This window comes from Xiphophorus couchianus, chromosome 21 (genome assembly GCF_001444195.1).
Source record: "Xiphophorus couchianus chromosome 21, X_couchianus-1.0, whole genome shotgun sequence".
Taxonomy (NCBI): domain Eukaryota; kingdom Metazoa; phylum Chordata; class Actinopteri; order Cyprinodontiformes; family Poeciliidae; genus Xiphophorus; species Xiphophorus couchianus.
In genome coordinates this window covers 21,582,145-21,602,597 of record NC_040248.1, presented here as the reverse complement: position 1 = coordinate 21,602,597, position 20,453 = coordinate 21,582,145, and the positions used below count along the sequence as shown (strand labels likewise).

At 42.9% G+C, this 20,453-nt stretch overlaps 1 protein-coding gene across 4 annotated transcripts; it reads left to right on the top strand.

The window, feature by feature from the left end:
• Window positions 1–1,999: 1,999 nt before the first annotated feature.
• Window positions 2,000–19,995, top strand: LOC114136832 (kinesin-1 heavy chain). 4 transcript variants are annotated; one of them, XM_028005152.1, is made up of 26 exons: window positions 2,002–2,485; window positions 4,590–4,677; window positions 4,758–4,831; window positions 5,611–5,715; window positions 5,799–5,847; window positions 5,944–5,999; window positions 6,240–6,327; window positions 8,158–8,282; window positions 8,415–8,519; window positions 9,061–9,206; window positions 9,390–9,538; window positions 11,490–11,692; window positions 12,460–12,528; window positions 12,626–12,832; window positions 12,920–13,063; window positions 14,284–14,466; window positions 14,656–14,773; window positions 15,061–15,116; window positions 15,214–15,323; window positions 15,404–15,505; window positions 15,593–15,653; window positions 16,551–16,622; window positions 17,630–17,731; window positions 17,856–18,069; window positions 18,594–18,705; window positions 18,836–19,995. In XM_028005152.1, the coding sequence occupies exons 1-26, from the start codon at window positions 2,360–2,362 to the stop codon at window positions 18,840–18,842; spliced, it is 2,871 nt and encodes a 956-aa protein (XP_027860953.1). In that variant the 5' UTR covers window positions 2,002–2,359; the 3' UTR covers window positions 18,843–19,995. The 4 variants fall into 4 exon arrangements, with proteins under 4 accessions (XP_027860954.1, XP_027860953.1, XP_027860952.1 ...); XM_028005151.1 differs by having other exon boundaries at window positions 14,278–14,466; window positions 18,839–19,995; XM_028005150.1 differs by having other exon boundaries at window positions 2,003–2,485; window positions 14,278–14,466.
• Window positions 19,996–20,453: the final 458 nt, after the last annotated feature.

Genomic DNA, 20,453 nt, shown 5'->3' with positions numbered 1-20,453 from the left:
AAAATATTCCATTTAAATTACAGATTGTGACACCAAGGTGGTGTTACAACTTAGAGGTAAAACAGATTTTGATTTATTCATTTTATTCTTTATTTGGCCATGATAGCCCTGTGCCACATTGCTCTGCATTCTCAGTTCTACATGTCCATCATTGCCTGTAGGTTTATATTAACTGACTGACCCCAATGTGTCTAATCAATAGTTTGACTTTATAAATGCGTCAGTCGGTCCAGTTAGTGCCATCAGTTTCCCAGCATCAGATTTTTGTGCTTCATTTAAAATGGTGACATGTGAATCAGGTAAAGTGATAACCTGACTGCAACATTTCCTCTGTTTTTCCTGCACTTTCAACATGCAGATGTGGCAGCTGAATGTTTTATATCCCAAAGAAAGTGTTAAGATATTTTCTAGAGTTCAATAAATGTCGCTGAATTTGTCTGCTTTCTTTTGTCAACAAAACTGCAAACTTGGATTTTTATGACACTTTTTGTGCCTTTCTTTTTGTGCTATTTCTTGCTCTGTCAAATTACGTGTTTGTTTGTGTTGTGCAAAAGTCCCTCTGTTCAGCCACTAGAGGTCCTCAGTGTTTCACATCAACCACCTCGGTTTTCCAACAAAAGCATGGTCCTTCAGGTGTTCAGTTTTCTGATTGCTCTTTGTTGTATGGACATTTAAGTCCTTTAACTTCCGGGTGATGTATGGATTAAAGTTAATTCATCTTAAAGTAAACCTCGCAGGAGTTGTCAAGTACAAAGGGCCTCCTGCTTTGACCTCTCATTATGCTGGCTGAAGAAAATCCCTTGTGATAAGAACTTTAATCCTAACTCATGCCACTGTTATGCTACTAGTATTTTACTCTGGGTTAATACAATGGCATTTTCTCCAGCTAGATGGATAAAAACAAAAAATGTGGCTCTACCAAATGTTCAAAATGCATCGAGATGTCAACTCAGGGTGACCAAAGTTCAGCTTTTGCAGGAAACAAGTATCCACAGCGAAGAAGGAAACCTTAGCTGTCCTTCACAGGTGTGTGTATCTAAAAGTCGCAGGGCTGGAGTTGGAGACCACTGCTCTACAAGAGCAGCAAAATTTGTTCTTTCACTCAAAGTGGAAAGAAAGAAGTTCCTTCTGATCTTGTTCCTTCGCAAGAACTCAAGTGCAGAACTCCTGGAATTTCAACTCAATTCAAAAATACATTATTTATCCCTAGGGAAGTTAAATGTTGTCCTAACGCATATCATCCAAGGATCTTCACAGAGTCGTGATGGATGGTGATGCTGTGGGGAGGAAGGATCTCCAGCAACAGTCAGACTTGCAATAAATCTGGAAGTAAAAGGTACAAAAACTCCTTTGTTCCTACAGCAGTTTCTCTTTTGAATACAGGAGAAGGTATTGGGATTCGTACCGGACTGTTTGTTTACTTCCATTGTTTTTGTTCCATATATTACTGCTGTTAGTAGTACATTGATATACGCTGCTGTACTCTACCTATCATACATTGATTTATGTTTGATGTCTTTTTAGGTACACTTTAACTGGTTTATGACAGTCTCATGGCGATCATGACATGCTAACAGCTCAACATCAGGGTAGCAGAAACGACATTCCACAGTAACACATCCTGGATGACACCATGGGTAGTTGACAAGCGCTGCTAATCCACCTCATTCGCTTTTGCCACTCCTCTTTAAATCTCCGTCTGGCCGACGTTGGAGTCGGGGATCTGACCTCTGCCGTTACGCCTGTTATTCCCCAACTTCCAAACAGTAATGGTGCTCTAAAAACTCATGCCAATTTCTTTTTTGTTGTTTTTATGATGCTTTTGATGCCTTTTGAGATTCTCTTGTTATTTTATAGAAGCATGGCAAGGCTGAAAAAGAGGCCAAAGGGGATATAACAGATGAAAGACCAAAAATAACTTCTATTATCAACCCTTTTTAGTTTAGCTTCACACAGCCTGAAGAACCATGTGATTGTTCTTTGCACAGAAGGACATGTGCTCCGTCTTTGGTTCTGCCCTCTAATAGCTGGACTCTTTTATAACACAGCCAGCGACATCTAGACACTTCTTTTCATTTTACAATGTATTTTAGAGCTCTGATCTAATGTTTTTAAAGACTCTCTATTTGCTGACACATCCCTATATTTTTGGGGGGTTTGGATTGTATCCTTAATATTCAGGACTAATGTGTTCCTTCTCGCCTCAGCTGAGTGGTTGAGTACCAGCTGCTGGAACTTTGTGTTTTCCTCACCGTGAGCATCGGGGAGGACTTCTCCAGCAGCCTGTCTCTTACCCTGAGCAGCGGCTGAGCAGCGGCTCCGTTTCAGGTCCTGTGGCGCTCCATCTCTTGCAGCGGACATGGCGGACCCAGGGGAGTGCAGCATCAAAGTGGTGTGTCGCTTCAGGCCGCTGAACAGCGCCGAGGTGGCCCGGGGGGACAAGTACATCCCCAAATTTATTGGAGACGACTGCGTGCAGATTGCGGTGAGTGAGTGCAGAATTGAAGAACGGAGTTGTCTTTCTATGACGAAAACCCGGCCTACTGTGGAATTAGACATGGTATCTGTTGGAGTTATTGTTAGTCTGAATTTCTATAGATTGCTTTTAACAAAAATTACTTTACATGTTAATACATGAACCCCTTCATGGGAGATTTATTTTATTTTTAAATAATTATCACCAGTTGCTCAGCAGTGCAGACAAAAACGTTTTAAGGGATGATGAATTATTGAGACTCAAACAACAGACATTAGGCATCGTAGTGTTTTCCATCGTTGTGGAAGTATTTTGACCCACTCTGCATTGCAGAAATGCTTTAGTTCAGCCACATTAGAGGCTTAACTACAGGATCTTAATCACACTGACAGTACCTACAATGGTTCACTTTTTATTGCTTTTACAAATCAATCATGAGCAACAAAATGCAACATTATTATCAAAAAAGCTTTAAATATCAAAAATGAAAACTGATTTCCATAACATAATGACAAATATCAATTTTTAACATAAAATAAGTGACTGCATAAATATTCTCCCCTTTCAAGTCAGTATTTAGTTGATGTAATTTTGGCTGCAATCACAACACAGAGTCTACGTGGGTCTATCAGGCTGCTCATCTGGATCCTGTGATTTTTCTCCATTCTTCCTTTTAAAAGTGTTAAAACTTTGGAAAGTTTATCTGAGGGATTCCCACAGGCTGATGCTACCGCCATCATGCCTGTGGTGTGTTTGTGGCAGTGTGCAGCGTTCGGGTGTCCGTAAGTCATAGCATCCTGTCTGAACGGACAAAAAGCATCTGTTTTGGTCTCATCAGATTAAAAAACTTTCTTCCACTCGACCATGAATTCTTTCCACCTGCCTTTTTGACAAACTCTGGTCTGCGCTTGATATGACTTTTCTTCAGCAGTTCCTTTCTCTTTGCCTCTCTCCCCTAAAGCTTTGACTGGTCAAGAACAGTTGTTGTCTCCCATCTCAGCTGCAGAAGCTTGTTTCCTTCAGTGTAGTCATGGTAACCTGGTGTCCTCTCTCTTTAGTGTACTTCTTCACAGCCGGTCTGTGAGGACAGCCATTTTTATTTCTACTTTTCTGTAGCGTTTTCTCTAATTTTCTTGTAATGTCCTTCTTCCTGATGTGATGGCAGCCAGAAATACCAAGGGACCAGAGAATGGACCTTCCTGCATTCAGGTGATCTCCACCCCACCCATTGTGAGACTACATGCACAAATTGGCCAATTTGACATTAAAGGGGTTTTTTGTAAACGTTTTGTGTCAAAAAAAATGTTGTTCATTTTTGGTTTATTTGTAAAACCAATAAAAAGACCAAAACATCCATGGGGGTCAACACTTTTTACAGGCAGGGTAAATTCAAGTAGCACCACAAGGACAGGTTGGCTTGTGTTTTAACTCGGACTGAGTTGGACTGACAGCAGAGATGGCCTCTAAAAAGCACTTTGTATTGCCTTGTTGCTGAAAATGTGCTGTATAAATAAAATTAGCTTTACCTTTAATTGTTTTACCTCTACCCTCACAGTCATTATATTATATATAGTGAGCATCAAGAGGCGTCGTGCACTTTGGTCTTTTGAAAACCAAAATTATTTCACCTTAGTTTGAGTCATGGAGCAAAACTAGTTAAAAAATAAATGATGTTCACAGAAACTCTCCATCCAGTCTGACTGAACTTTTGCTGTTTTTCAAAGAAGAATGTTCATAAAGTTTTAGAGACACACCCTGAAAACACTTAGTGAATTGTGATTGTAAAGGTAAGTTGAAAGCTGGTTCTGAAGGTTGGCTCAGGGGGCTGAATCCAAACACACACCTCTTAGATTAAAAGTGTGTTATTTTGGGAGGTTGCACAGTAGTTGACATTGTTGCTTTGTAGCATGAAGGTTCAGTGTTTGAAACAAGAGTTCCTCTTGCTGATATGAGGAACCCGGCCTACTGTGGGATTAGACATGGTATCTGTTGGAGTTATTGTTGGCCGCAGGGACTGCATGTTAACCAGTCATATCAGTATACCGGCCGTTTCATGCTGGCCCCCTCTGTGTTACAAAGTGGAAGTACTTCATCCTCTCTTTCTGGCTACCAGGGGAAGCCGTACCACTTTGACCGCGTCTTCCAGTCCAGCACCACTCAGGTGCAGTTCTACAACGCTGTGGCTCTGAAGATCGTCAAAGGTAAACCTTGATATTAGTTCAACACAGTAAAGTCTTGCAGGTTCAAAGTCGGTGCTCAAAGGGTTTTCTAAACTTTGTAGATGTTCTGGAGGGATATAACGGAACGATATTTGCTTATGGTCAGACTTCGTCTGGAAAAACACACACAATGGAGGTAATGCAAAGGGATGTTGGATACAGAGCTGCTAAACAGTAGCTGCTGGTTTTTTCTGTTTTTGCTTTTCTCGTTCAACTTAAATGTCTGAGATCATCCAACATATGGCAAACAAAAAAAAGCACTACAGATGAGGAACAAAGTTATTGACATCCATCAGTCTGGAAATGGCAACAAAACCATTTCTTGGGCTTTCGGAGTCCAGAGAACGACAATGAGTCAATGTCTATTAAGAAAACATGGAACAGTGGGAACCTTCTCGAGTGGCCGAAGCTGTGTCAAGTCAAGTTAATTTGTATAGAAATGTCTCATGGTCTTTAGCTAAAGACAGAAGACGGGAGAAATCCCCCAACTGCTAAAATCTGACACCACTCCATTTTTGTTTGCATTTCGTGAAGAAGGAAGTTGCGCTCAAATCTTCTCCAGAGGTTTTTGCGTTGTTTCCTCCAGTGGTTCTCACTACAGGCGAAGAGGTGAACAGGTTCTTCAGAGGGTTTGGTTCGTTTGACCCAGTGCAGTGTGAAAGTGAACCTCGCCAGCTGAAAATGTAACAAATGTTGTCATTTTGGTCCTCAGTTGAACCAAGTCTACCTTACTATTAGGTGTGAAAACACTCTAAAATGAGTTGGTAGATCTGAAACATTTAAGATGGACAAAAAAGCAAAAGATAAAACCTGTTTCCAGTGCTAAACTAAATTTAGTTTACAGCGGATGATGATAGAATGACAGATTCTGCCAACATTTCTCACTTTTTTTTCTCTCAATATTTTCCTCCGAAGGGAAAACTTCATGACCCTGAAATGATGGGAATCATTCCTAGAATTGTCCAAGACATCTTCAACTACATTTACTCCATGGATGAAAACTCGGAGTTCCACATCAAAGTATGTAATCGCCCGATCAAACAACGAGGAGCTCACATGTTCACAGTTTGTAAAGCTTCTCTTATAGAGCTTTTGTTTGGCAGGTTTCATATTTCGAAATCTATCTGGACAAAATCCGAGACTTGTTGGACGGTAGGCGTTTGGGTTTCTTGTGCCCTGCTTCAACATGCTTTTACCTCCTGACAGCACACTAACTGCAGACATGCTGACCTTGACTTTTCTGTGCAGTAACGAAGACAAACCTGTCAGTTCATGAAGACAAGAACAGGGTGCCCTTTGTCAAGGTGAGACATCTCCTGGATCCATCTGTGTTTTTTTGTTGCCCAGAGCTATTAATAGTTCACCATCTATGTGATCGGATGATGAAGACTGGAAATACTGAGAAGATGAAATAACGGGAGTCACTTTTTCTCCACGGTTCCCCCTGCACTATGTCATGGTCTCGCCCTTCATAACCAGGTCTCTGTGTGGCTGCGCAGTGGCTGAACACAGCGCTTCCTTGTGATGTGCCTTTGTGTCCGCAGGGATGTACCGAGCGCTTCGTGTGCAGCCCTGAGGAAGTTATGGATGCCATAGACGAAGGCAAAAACAACAGACACGTGGCCGTCACAAGTGAGTTCGCACACTGAGTGCCTTCAGAGCTGCTGGTTCTCATGGGTTCAGCCTCAGTGGGTCTCCTGACTGCCGCCACACTCAACGCCGAGCGGCCGCCTCCGCTCGACGTTCCCCGCAATCTTTACTCCTTTACTTTTTCTAACATGTAATGGGTAGAGAATTTGGGAACGCCTGGTCTTTTTGTGGGGGGAAACCTGGGACGTAGCTAGTGCCTTCCAAAGTATCCACACCCTTCAGCTTTTCACTAGGAGTGCACCGATTGCACTTTTCTGGCCAATCACCAATCCTTAAAAGGCCTGACCTGACGATTCCTGTTTTAGTTGATACTGATTTTTTGGTAACACTTTTTGTTGTTTTGTAGGCCAGATATTTATCCAAAAAAGTAAAAATAAAACTCATAATTTTTTTGTAAACATCACTACTATGCAATATTTTGTATAAAATTCCCCCAAGTATATTGAAGTTTGTTTTTTAATGTGAAAAAAATGTGGAGAAGGAGTGCAATACTTTAGCAAGAAGCTAAAATGCTTTTACTGCTTGGCATCAATGTCAGAATTTATTCAACATACTTAATACAGTTCCACTATTAATGACAATTAGATTTATGGCTGACATTCACAACTGTTCAGATGGTTAGAACAAACAAATTACATAAAAACAGGTTAATAGTTAAGTAAATTTAAGATTCCAAGGAGTTGATCCAAAGTCAACACTTAAGCATAGTTTCCATGACTACTGAAACAGAATACTCAAATCACAGGTGGACTCAGCTAACGAAGCCCCTGATTAAACGCATCAGGTGTGCTTGAGTAGATCAGCTCAGATATTTAGGCTGTTGATGGCAACATTTTATGCCATGTAAAGTTCAGACAATAGGGCTGCACAGTGGCGCAGTTGGTAGCACTGTTGCCTTGCAGCAAGAAGGTCCTGGGTTCGATTCCCGGCCGGGGTCTTTCTGCATGGAGTTTGCATGTTCTCCCTGTGCATGCGTGGGTTCTCTCCGGGTACTCCGGCTTCCTCCCACAGTCCAAAAACATGACTGTCAGGTCAATTGGTTTCTCTAAATTCTCCCTCGGTGTGAGTGTGTGTGTGCATGGTTGTTTGTCCTGTATGTCTCTGTGTTGCCCTGCGACAGACTGGCGACCTGTCCAGGGTGTACCCCGCCTCTCGCCCGGAACGTAGCTGGAGATGGGCACCAGCAACCCTCCCGACCCCATTAGGGACAAGGGTGAACAGAAAATGGATGGATGGATGGATGGATGGAAGTTCAGACAATATGTCATCATCTCACTAAAAATGTGTGAAATGACTCAAAAATACAGCAAAAGCCAGGAATTTCCCTCGAGGCCCAGTTGGAAGCTTAATTTCTAAGTTTAAAGTTGAAAGAAAAAGTGGCACCGCCACCTGGTGGCAGAAAGAGAAAACCATTACTTTCCACTTGATGGAAAAAATACAAAACACCAGAGGTCTCCATGCCTGAACTGTAAGATGTACACCACTACTCACCCAAAAACACAAGAAATTCAGCTCCAATCTGGCAAACATTTTATAGATAAGTTGGATAAGTTTTTGAATGATTTTCAGTGGGATCAATTTGTACGTATCTAGAGGAGGAAGAATGAAGCATACACTGATACTGCAAACTCTCAAAGCAAACTTACTTTGCAATGACGGTTAGCTAGTTTTAGATGCAACTTTAAATTGCATGTTGTTCAAGGTTTGAGCTCCTTGAACAACATTTGAGTACCTCAATACCCCCCCCCCCTCCCCCCCTTAGTGTCATGTCATTTTTCTGGATAATCCTCAGTTTGTCTCTGTCCACCTCAGACATGAACGAGCACAGCTCCCGGAGTCACAGCATCTTCCTCATCAACATCAAGCAAGAAAACACCCAGACTGAGCAGAAGCTGACCGGCAAACTCTACCTTGTCGATCTGGCAGGGAGTGAAAAAGTAAGATTCCCCCCCCTCAACGTCTGAGCCAGCAGTATAATGTGAAGCATTGTCATAAAATTGGTTTGTTGTGAGACATTTTTTTTCACAGACAAAGATTAATGAGGCTTCTTGGGTTTATTTTCTTGGCAGGTGGGTAAAACCGGAGCAGAGGGAACAGTTCTGGATGAAGCGAAGATGATCAACAAGTCCCTGTCGTCGTTGGGAAACGTCATCTCTGCTCTGGCGGAGGGCTCGGTGAGACAGCACACACAGGATGTCCTGATGATGGAGGGATGTTGTTTCAGAACCTAACCCTGCTTTAAACAGCCTCGGTCTTCATGAAGCCGTTTGCTCTCTAATATTCTCTAACTAACCTCGGAGGCCTTCACAGAACAGCTGGGTTTGGACCGAGATCATTTCGGTTTGCTAAACTGGATTGTATTATGGGCTATGCTAGTCACCATATTGATCACTATAACTTTACATCAGGTAATGCTGAGGCAGCAGTGTAGTAGATGTAAGAAACAGTGGCCCCTGCAGGTGTGAGTTAGCACTCACTCAAACTCAGTATTGTTTTTACCATTTTGCATCAAAATGTGCAATAAACTCACTATTATGCGTTGGCGTGGAAAAAAATGCAGGTTTCTGTTGATTTTGGCTGAATCTTCAAACATCGAGAATCTTAAAAAACTTTTTATGGTTTGGTTTAAAAGGCCAGACTTTCTTTCTGCAATTATAGCAAAGATCAGCTGACTTTATTAAAGGAAGCTGCTTTACATTTTCCACTCTGTTCCAGAGCTACGTACCGTACAGAGACAGTAAGATGACCAGGATCCTGCAGGACTCCCTGGGAGGAAACTGTCGGACAACAATGGTCATCTGCTGCTCACCTTCTGCTTTCAATGACGCAGAGACCAGGTCCACTCTGCTGTTTGGACAGAGGTACACAGGCACACACAGAAAGGCTCTTGTATTGTTTGGTTTCATGAAGAGTTGCATTTTTTTCCCCCTCATCAGTCAAGAAGGTTCTTATGGAAAAGACTTGGCTAAAAAAAGAAAACATAAAACTTTGGGATAGACTTGGTTACTCGCGCCATGAATGAAAACTGTGACTTTCCTGAACAGGGCAAAGACGATCAAAAACACGGTGACTCTGAATGTGGAGCTGACCGCAGAGCAGTGGAAGAAGAAGTGGGAGAAGGAGAAGGAGAAGAACAAGACTCTGAGGACCACCATCACCTGGCTGGAGACAGAGCTCAATCGCTGGAGGAAAGGTGATTTTACCATGGTTTGGTAAAATTAGACTCTTTAGAATTGATGAGCTGAAAAATAACCCAACGTCTAGAATGATGAACTGCTGTTGAGGTGCATTATGAATATGGATTTACATGGAGTGTGATTAGCATGGCCTGGAACCTAATCCTAACCTAGGTATTGAGTATGAGCTAATATAGATATGAGTGTTCGCTAGATAGCGGCAACACAATACTTGGTGTACATAGAATATGCATCAACAGGCATCAGTAGCATGTTCACACTACCTTGGCTATATTATGGTTTAATGCGAATTCACAACATTCGTCTTTCAGGGTTTGAGTGTTTGACTATTGCCAGGAAATTTTAGAATAATTATGAAGGTGGGGTGTAAAGTTTACCTCTCACACTTTACTCGGGCTACCATTATTAAAGAACTTTTAAAAGATGGAGAAGATACTTTAAGAAGTAGTGTAGACTTGGTTTGCATTATTTTATGGTTGTACTAAAACATATTTGCTTTGCTATTTGTGGCCTTAAACTTTGGAACAGTTTACCTATTGATATCCAGACCACTGAGGTTGTTAACTTTAAAGTCTTTGCTCAAAGTCCATCTTTATTTTTCGACATTTGCTTTTAGCAGAGCTTGAGATTAATTTAGAATGACAGTTTAGCTTATTTTGATAGTTAAAACACCAAATATACCTTAACATGCATTAATACGCACAGTGGAAACTATTTTAGCACTTCCACAGAAGTTAACACACACAGTCTTTCATATCCATACTCTTTGGGATTCGGCCAATTAGCACAAAGGATTGGCAACTTTGCAAACACCAGCCAATAGCGTGTCAAGTAGCATTGCGCCAAAGTATCTCAGCTTCCCAAACTGCAATTATTTTCTTGACTATTTTTGATAGCCGTGAATAGGTAAATGTTAGAATAATTTGGAGTTACTAAAATTAATTTGTTGTTGAGATTGTTTATTAACATATATTGAAGCAACTGCTACCATACAAACTAAATTGTTAATTCAAAATTACAATGTGAAGAAAATAATGTTGATTTTTTTTTTCCACCTGATCGCCCAACATTCAGTTTTCAGTTTGAACCCAAATCTAATCCCCAAGGTTAAAGGTAGCAAAGAGTGGGTTGAAAAAAAATATTTATAATCTGAAAGAAAATAGTTGGATAAATGATTTGGCAGAATTCATACATTCTAAAACATAAAATATAGCCTGTCTATATACAATGTAATGCTAATTCTTTGGTCAATATGTGAATGTTGAACATAGTTAGCATTAGCCTATGCTAATCAAAGGGTGGGCTGAAAAGAGCGACCCATAGTAAAAAAAAAAAAAAAGGTAAATAAGTTTTGACAAACTTTAAGGCTTATTCTTTGGTCAAAGTGTGAATGTTGAACACTGTTAGCATTAGCTCATGCTAACCAATAAACATATAGAGGACTGTCTTAAGTGAAGAAACTCTCTGGTGTAAACTAAAGTGATTAATGTGACCCGCTCACATTAATATTGAAAAAAACAGCACCAGATTACCAGCTAACATTTCTTAATTGGTTGCAGAAGTTTAACAAAATTCATCTGTAAAGAATGATGAGGCTCCTTCCAGTCTCTTCTAAACCCAACAAACTGAGTCACAATGTTTGATCTAATGTTTGGTCTAACGTCTGTCCGACCAGCATGAACTAAACTGTGGAGTTGAAGAATGAACTCGGAAGATTTTAGAGTGTGTAGAGGGAGAAGCTCTTCAGTCATTCCTGTCAATTCACTCTAAATCTGAGTCACACACTGGTTTATTTTTAGGTCCAAAACAAAGCATCCTTTGTCTTCACGTTAGCAGTGTCATGAGGAAAATCACAGCAGTTCTCCTTGAAATGCGGCCGTGGCGAGACAAGGGCCAATCCCATTCTCACATAACACAAGAACATGACGCCTCTGCTGCCCCCTGCAGGAGAGAGCGTGCCAGTGGAGGAGCAGTTTGACAAAGAAAAGGCTAAAGCTGAGGTGGTGTCTCTGGATGCTGCTCTCAACAACAATGATAAGGCTGCACCCAAGCCTTCCCTGGGCAGCCTGCCCGGAGTGGCTCTCACGGGTCCAGAGAAGGAGAAGTACGGAGCAGAAATGGCCAAGCTCTACAAGGAGCTGGACGACAAGGTAACTGTTCTGGTTCACTGCCTGTCAACGACCCAAGACCCACAGAAAACAGTCCAGGAACGTTAGGGGGGAAAGAGCCGAGATTTCTGCATGGTTTGACATCAGTAACTGGTGCAGTATTAGTTCTTGACAGCAGATGGCGCAACTGGCATCTAAAAATAAGTAAAGGAGTAATCTCAAATTGGAGTCTTCTAGGGCCAGAGTCCTACTTTTAGATGTAGGGGTGCACCGATTGCAGTTTTCTGGTCGATCGCCGATCTTTAAGAAGAAAGATTTTCCGATTCCGATTTTGTCTGATGCCAATTTTTTTCTCCGACAAATATAGCAAAAAAAATTGCTGAGTTGGCAACAGTGGGATAACTTTTGTTAACTGCGAGCGTGCAGACATTACCTGGCTAACAGTCAAACCTTTCCCACAGGAGAGCAGAGGAGGACAGTGGTTGATTTTTAGACCTTTGCTGAAGTAAACAAGATTGGTGAATAAGATCGGCTTCACATGTAAGCAACGGCCGATCACCGATCTCCCAAAATTAAGGAAATTGGGGCTGATGTATCAGCTGACCAATTTATCGTTACCCCCTTTGTGCCTTGTCCTACAAACTGGAATAAAATGGTGAAATTGCGTCACTAGCACGCAGTCAAGCTCTATAGAGCTTTGCTAATGAGCTAATATTGGAGCTAAGTGTTCTGAAGCAAATGTTGCAGGACGCCGCTCCTACAACTACCAGATTATTGGATGACTTGTTTCGTATCGTCCTGCTCTCCAGGACGATGAGATCAACCAGCAGTCCCAGGAGGTGGAGAAGCTGAAGCAGCAGCTGCTGGACCAGGAAGAGGTGATGCCTCTCTCTCTCTCCTCTTCCTCTCCCAGTCTGAATCCTGGGATTCACATCACACTGAACATCCTTTTCCTCCCTCCTCCCTCCCCGTCAGCTGTTGGAGTCCTCCCGCAGCGACCACGACACCCTGCAGACGGAGCTGAACCGGCTGCTGGCTGAGAACGAAGCTTCCAAGGAGGAGGTGAAGGAGGTGCTGCAGGCGCTGGAGGAGCTGGCCGTCAACTACGACCAGAAGAGTCAGGAGGTTGAGAACAAAACCAAGGAGTTTGAGGCGCTTAGCGAGGAGCTGAACCAGAAGTCTGTAAGGCAGTCGCAGCCTCACATGTTTGGAGTGCTGCCGGGAACACTCTTCCTCACACTGACTGTTACCGCCTCCATCCATCCTCAGAGCTCCTTGGCCTCCATTGACTCGGAGCTGCAGAAGTTGAAGGAGATGACCAACCACCAGAAGAAGAGGGTCACTGAGATGATGTCGTGCTTGCTGAAAGACCTGGCTGAGATTGGCATCGCAGTGGGAAACAATGACATGAAGGTGCGTCCCTCGTTTTCACATTACAAGAACATATCTGTGTGTGCAAACTTCTGAATTAGAAGAAATTTAGAAAAAAAGTTTCAAAAAATGTTCTCCCTAAGTTTGACAGAAAATCGACTTTTTTTGAGCTTTATATCATGTTATAATGTTATTCCTTCATCAAAACCAAACCTGGACTGTTGCTTTGATTCTTTCATGCATGTTTGAGAAATCCTGTAATCTCCATGGCAACCACTCAACTGTGCAAAACACCTGGGTGGATCTAGCTCTGCCTACGAGGACAAAGAGCTGCAGTTTCCAACCTTCCACCTCACAGAGCACTGTGCTCCTTCAGACTAGCCAGCAGCAATTAGCAAACATCTGGAGGAACTGTGCATCTGTTGATCTCATTACAGGAGCTGCTGCTCAGTGCAGCATTAATAAAAACATTAAGGTGTTAATAGAGGAGCCATGTGGTGATGACTTCCTCAATGCGGAGTTTCAGAAAGAGCTGGAGTTTTTAAAAAGACAGAAACCCAATTTCAAGGCGTTAAATTACAGAGTCAAATTTCTTGTAAGTAATATTTGATATATACAGCATTCTTATAACAACTGAAGTTAGCATAGTTACTTGATTGTGCTGTAAAATAGCACTATGTGTCTGGAAAGCATAAAATGCTGCCTGTTAAAGATGTGAATAATTTTGAAAGACAGTATATTTTCTAGGCCACAAGATGGCGCTCCTATAATGTTTTTTCATGCATTTCAGATAGCTGGTGTGCAGCTTGTCAAACAGTACCAGGAGCTGGGTCAAACCAACGACTTCTGCCCAGGTCCCTCTTGAAAATGAGATCTAGATCTCAATGGGGTTTACCTGGTTAAATAAAGGACATTTATAAAAACGAGCCAGAACTGCGATTAGTAGTTGATTGTTATGGAAAAGTCTCCTAATTGGGCTCAGGCAACACAGTAAAAACCCTGATGAAGGACATAATACAAATGTAACATGTTCACATGAAAGACAAAAAGAAAAGGGCTTGATTTACGTAGCGTGTCTCCATCTGAAAATAACTATTTGGACGCAGCATGGTAAGAAAACAAGAGCATGATGATAATCTGGCTCCTATCAACACCGACAGCACTGCTGCTGCTGCTGCTGCTGCTGCCATCAGAACACACACTAACGGTTCCCTTTGTACACCGAAGCCACAATGTGCAGTTTCTTTACCTCTCAGCAACAGGAGAGCAGCGGGCTCATCGACGAGGAGTTCACCGTGGCCCGGCTCTACATCAGCAAGATGAAGGCCGAGGTGAAGACCATGGTGAAGCGCAGCAAACAGCTGGAGAGCAGCCAGGCCGAGAACAGCCGGAAGCTGGAGGAGACGGAGAGCGACCTGACCTCCTGCAAGCTCCGCGTCTCCCAGGTAACCGCTGCTCCGTCCATCCACGATCACGCACGCCGTCGCTACAGTAACGCACCGTTCAGATGTTATGGTCGTACGCCAAACATGTCTGCAGATATAACATTTTAGGGGTGCGCTTAAAGGAAGCGCTCATAGAGACTGTGTGTGTGTGTGTGTATGTGTTGTCTCTCCTCTCCTGCCGGCGGTCAGTATGAGGCTAAGATCAAGTCCCTGACAGACAGCCTCCAGAATGTGGAGCACAAGAAGAGACAGCTGGAGGAGAACGTGGACCTTCTGAACGACGAGATCGTCAGGATCAGAGCTGAGGGTGAGCGCCAGCGAAACTGGGATAGCTTCAAACTCAGACACAGTTTACGTGACGCCATTTGACGTAAAGTCAAGATTAGAACGACTTGACTGAGATAAATCGGGGGACCAGAAAAATGTACCACCTTTGGTTAAAATTAAATTTGTATGCATTAAATGATTTGTAATGGAGACCAAATATTTAAATCTCCATTGGTGGTCAGATGTAAGAGATTGAGGGTTCACCAAATTTTAGTGAAGCTTCTGCAAAATTATTTTATTTTGTGTTTTTTTTGGGGGGGGTTTCAGAGAAAGTAAATGCCATGGAGAAAGAGAATGAGATCCAGTCCGCCAATGAAGTCAAGGTATTCTACGCCTCTACACTTTCGCTTCTTAACCTTGCTGTGACATGGGACAACATGTAACCGTGTGTGTGTGGGGTGTGTGTGTGTGTGTGTCAAGGAGGCTGTGGAGAAGCAGATCCAGTCTCACCGAGAGGCCCATCAGAAGCAGATCAGCAGCCTGAGAGACGAGCTGGACAGCAAGGAGAAGCTGATGACGGAGCTGCAGGAGTAAGAGCGACGCCTGAAAACCTCCCTCTGTCGTTGGGGAGCGTGCAGCTGTGCTGAATGTGTTCCTGCGGTCCCTGCAGCTCCAACCAGGAGATCGTGCTGGAGCAGGAGAGGCTGAAAGTGGAGCACGAGAAGCTGAAAGCAGCCGACCAGGAGAAGACCCGCCAGCTGCAGGAGCTCACGTAAACGTTGTCGTTTGGTCAGAAGGGAAGCTGTTGCTATCGCCATGACAACCTGTAGGTGGTGATAACCTGATTGTTGCTCTGCAGGCTGCTGCAGGACAGACGAGAGCAGGCCAGGCAGGACCTGAAAGGACTGGAGGAGACTGTGGTCAGTTATTATCTCCATTATTTAACAAGGAGACAAATTTGCTTAGTACATATTTCTGATCTGACATGGAGAGGATTTGGGTTGGGATCAGAGGTAACAATTATTCAATAAAAGAGAATGAAAATCTGCTTCTTTTATTCTTAAGATTCTCCTCAGATATTTACAGGTGTGAATAACCTCAGACCTGGTGACCCTGAGGTGCCACTCTTTAGCCATGTTTCCATCAAGGTTTTTTTTTTATGCTCATTTTTAAACATTGTATTAGAAAAGGTTAATGGAAACAGCAAAATTTGAAATAACTTGCTCAATTTCTCTAAAAAATGTCGCTAGAAAAGGTTGGAGAGCAAGGAGAAGCTGATCACTTCAACAACTATCAAAATGAATTCCGTGTTGCATTTATTTGAAGCGATTGTTAGAGGCACCAATAACTGTCCCGATTTTTCTTGGACGTCTCTGCCTCCGAATAAATTTAATACAAATAATCGGTTTAGTGTTTCAGTGTCAGATTATGCTAGCCTGTGTTGGTTGGTTTGTACACATATTTAGCAGAGGTGCCAATAAGTGTGTGTGTCTGTCTGATTACTGAGAACAGATTCATTCAAGTCCATTGTTCTCAGAAGTGCATTAAAAACTAGATGGTGAGGAACGACGGATGGAGAGCTGAGGCCTTTTGACGGTTATGTTCACCCTGAACATTTAATTATCCGGGGTCACCAGGGTGTAGCCAGCGTCTCGCCCAACGACTGCTCCAGATAGACACTGACGGAGGATAAGGAAAGAATGAAGGGATTGATTGGCTGACTGAATGATTGTCTACTGAGGTCTAATAATGAACAAAACATACAACTTAATCTTTTCTGCCACCCTCTTCTTTTGTCTTTCTCTCTTTTTTTTTAGGCTCGGGAGCTGCAGACACTCCACAGTTTGCGGAGGCTTTTTGTACAGGATTTATCCAGAAGAGTAAGAAAGGTAGAACTTGTCATGTTCTATTTCATCTTTACACCAAAACACGCGTGCTGCCTGCTGGTTGAAAGCCACCAACACGCCATTTCCACATGGCGATCATCAGCAGCGATCAGATGAAGCGTCTTCCGATTTTGCAATGCTGTGGTGCTGAGCTTCATTTGCACCCTGATGATTTTTTTAATGAGTCAAGGGAACACAACAGACAGCGTCTGCGATAAGTAGGCCATCTGATTCTTTAAAGGCGGCGGATGTAAATCGGGGGCCCGGGGCTTCAGCGTGGCGCTCATCTTCAGCCGTCAGCCCGGGGCAGATGGCGGCGAGAAGAGGCCCATCCAGGCTTTTCCTGTTCACTCACACAAAAATGCAAATCTGCTACTAATCATGTCCTTTAGCCTCAGATTTAGAGTCAGTGTTAAAGGCTCAACCTGATAGGTTTGCAGTTGTGTAAAATAAATAGATTGGGGTTTGGGATTGTACTGTGACAAAATGTGACAAACTTAAAGGTGCAGTATGTAACTTTTATACAGAAAATATATATTTCTTTTACATGTGTGTTGAAGCTGTCACATATGACACAGATAATCTGTGGGGGAAAAAATCAAGATCCTCTGTTATCTCCCAGTAGTATCTAGAAACAGCCAATCAGAGTCAGGAGGCGGGCCCTTGTTATCTGCTACGGTGAGCTAGCAGAGTCTGTTGTGAATGCTAAGACTAGTTAGCTAGCGTAGTCACCGACAACAGCAGGTAAGAGTTCTTCCTGTAATTATGAGCTGTTTCTCTGCCATTAGTACATTTAGCAGTGAGTACATGGGTGTGATTAACAGCGCTAAGACCCGCCTCCTGACTCTGATTGGTTGTTTTTGATCGGGAGCGGTGCATTTCTTCAAACAAAACTCGATCTTTTCACATATTATCTGTCTCATACTAAACTGTCACAACACAGTGAGGGTTTTAACAAATAAAAAACATATATTTTATAAAAGTTAAAATTCTTTGCTATGTTTGGACAGAATGGGCAGGACATGGATGACTCAGAAGCCTGCGCTGCTCAGAAACAAAAGATCAGCTTCCTGGAGGGCAAACTTGAGCAGCTCACCAAAGTTCACAAGCAGGTAAAAACTCACAAGCAACCCCCCCCACACACACACACCCACACACACACACACATGAGCTCCTCATGCAAGCAGTCTCCACCTTTAGAAGCGTTTTGTCTAACTGTTCGCTCTCTCTTTGCAGCTGATGCGAGACAACGCCAGCCTTCGCTGTGAGATCCCCAAAATGGAGAAGCGCCTGCGTGCCACGGCGTCGCGGGTCCAAGCGCTGGAGGCCGCCCTGAAGGAAGCCAAGGAGAGTGCGTCTCGCGAAAAGAAGCGTTACGAGGAAGAGATGGAGCGCATCAAGGACACGGTCAAGCCCAAAAACATGGGCAGGAGAGCCTCTGCGGTCATAGGTGGGCAAAAACCTAGTAATATGATGATCAGAAGCCAGGGGGTGCTGTAACGTAACGGGGTGCTGAACCTGTCAGGTTCAGGTAAGCTGTATATATTTCTGAAGCCAAAGTGAAGAGGATCACATGTTGCAAATTTGTCAGGAAGTGTAGCTTCTCTTTGGACCCGTGCTTTGGCTTTCTTTACAAAAAAGCAACTCAAATCAGTCCCTAAACACAAATCAAAGTCTTTAATTATATACTTATCCTCTTATTTTTAAAATTGTTGGCCAACTTTCAAACCCTGAAAGACTTGACGATAAAAATCCAACACACAAACTGATTTCACTCACCAACATTCAGATGTCGGACAGGAAGTCTCGCAAAACCTCTCAAGGCCAAATGTGATTTCAGAGTAAACAAAGATGGCCGACGCGGAAAAAGCGATGGTTTACAGCTGGTTTAATTGTGCCTTAATGTGCATTTAAACAAACTTCTCTTGATTAAAATGTAATAACTGCTGCGTTCTGTCTTTTTGTCAAACCCAGTGAAGCCTATCAGACCGGGCCAGCTGCCCGGAGCGTCTCCCTTGATTGGCATCAGCAGGGCCCTACTACTGCAGAACAGCCAGTCTGATACCATTGGAGAGGACAATGACAGGTACCAGAACATGTTAAGCTCCATCCACCTGTTCCTCTGTTGAAGAACTCTGTCTCTGAAAAGCACAGAGGAGGCAAAAATAACTTGAGTAAGCAGAAATAATTTACTTTCCTTTTCTTTTACCTCACAGCAGTTAAGGATCATCAGACAGATGCCCAAACCTGAAGCCAAAACCTCAAACCAGCAGACTGCACAAAGTCCTGGACACTCTGCACAAATCCTCCAGTGTCAAAATGTGTACATACTGCATAGAAAAGCACCGCCGCTCTTTAAGGCTAACAAGCTGCTAATGCAAGCAAGATTGTTGCAAATTCTGCTTCTACTGTAGAACTTTGTGTTCTTTTCACCCGCACATTAATCATCAGCTTGTAAAAGAAAGCGAGCCTATGCTGCACTAAAGATCTCTAACATAGCCGATTACACCAAGTGAACATGAACCCATTCAACCGCTGGGTAGATGCGTAGAACAAATCCACGCGTGGACGTGCCATCATTTTCTTCAGCTGAATCGATACAAAACTGAAGTTATTTCTTGACCTAAACAGGAGTGAAGAGCGCAGCTTCAGTTATTACAGCTGCAAACTGGAGATCAGGCCCGAAATCTGCGTGCAGTGATGAACTCCGACCTGAACCTTCAGAGACGCATAAAGACAGTCACAAAGTCGGCCTTCTGTCACCTGAAGAACAGCTCCGAGATTAGAGGATTAATGTCCCAACAAGATGAAGAGAAACTCATTCATGCTTTCATCTTTAGTTGCATTGATTACTGCAACAGTGTCTTTACTGGTCTGCCTTAAAAGTCAGACAGCTGCAGCTGATCCAAAACGCTGCTGCTGGCGTTCTCACTAAAACTAGGAAAATCCACCACAGACAAACTGATTTCACCCACATCACTCCAGTTTTAGCGTTTTGTTTTTGTTTACAAATCACTGAGTGGCTTAGCACCACAATACATTAAAGATCTGCTGTTGTCATAGCAACAGGTCTTCTGGTTCTGGTTCTGCTCTGCATTCCTGGAACCAAACATGGAGGAGCAGCATTCAGTTTCTATGCACCACAAATCTGGAATAAACTCACAGAAAACTGCTGAAACACAGAGTTCCCTTAAATCAAGGCTAAAAGCCCATTTGCTTAGAGTTCCCTTTGATCAGTAATAACTGGAACATTCCAGTCTGGATCACAATTTGTTTTTATTACTTCTCTTTATTTTTGTGTCACGTTTGTATCGTGTAAAGTGCTTAAATGACAGAGACAAGACAAATAAACTTGACTTGACCAAAACACTTTTCATTGGCATCAACAAGCCTCTAGAATTATTTAACTGGATATTTAATTAATTGGTAAACCTCAGTCAAGCTGACTGGTTTTGGGACAGACTCATACATTTCAGCCAAGAGTTGAGCTCAGGGCCGCTCCAGTATCCAGTAGCTTAATACTTTCCTGCCGGTTTTGTTGTGTCTTTGGGGTCACTGTGCTGCCAGAACACCCAACCGTGTCCTTCTAGCTTTTGGTTTGAGATTAAATCTCAAATCAAGTCTGCATTCTTCATTTGTCCTTCCACTTTGTGTGTTGTACCAGCACCACTGGTACTACCGGCCCCATGCCTAAGCTCGCAAAATTTTAACCTGAGGGTTTTTGAAGCAGCTTCTTTGTTGGTCTCCTCTCCATCCATCCATCCATCTTGGATCGCTTGGTGGCTCTTGGCTTGTTCCTGAACATCATGTCAATTTTCCTTTTGTATGAGCTAA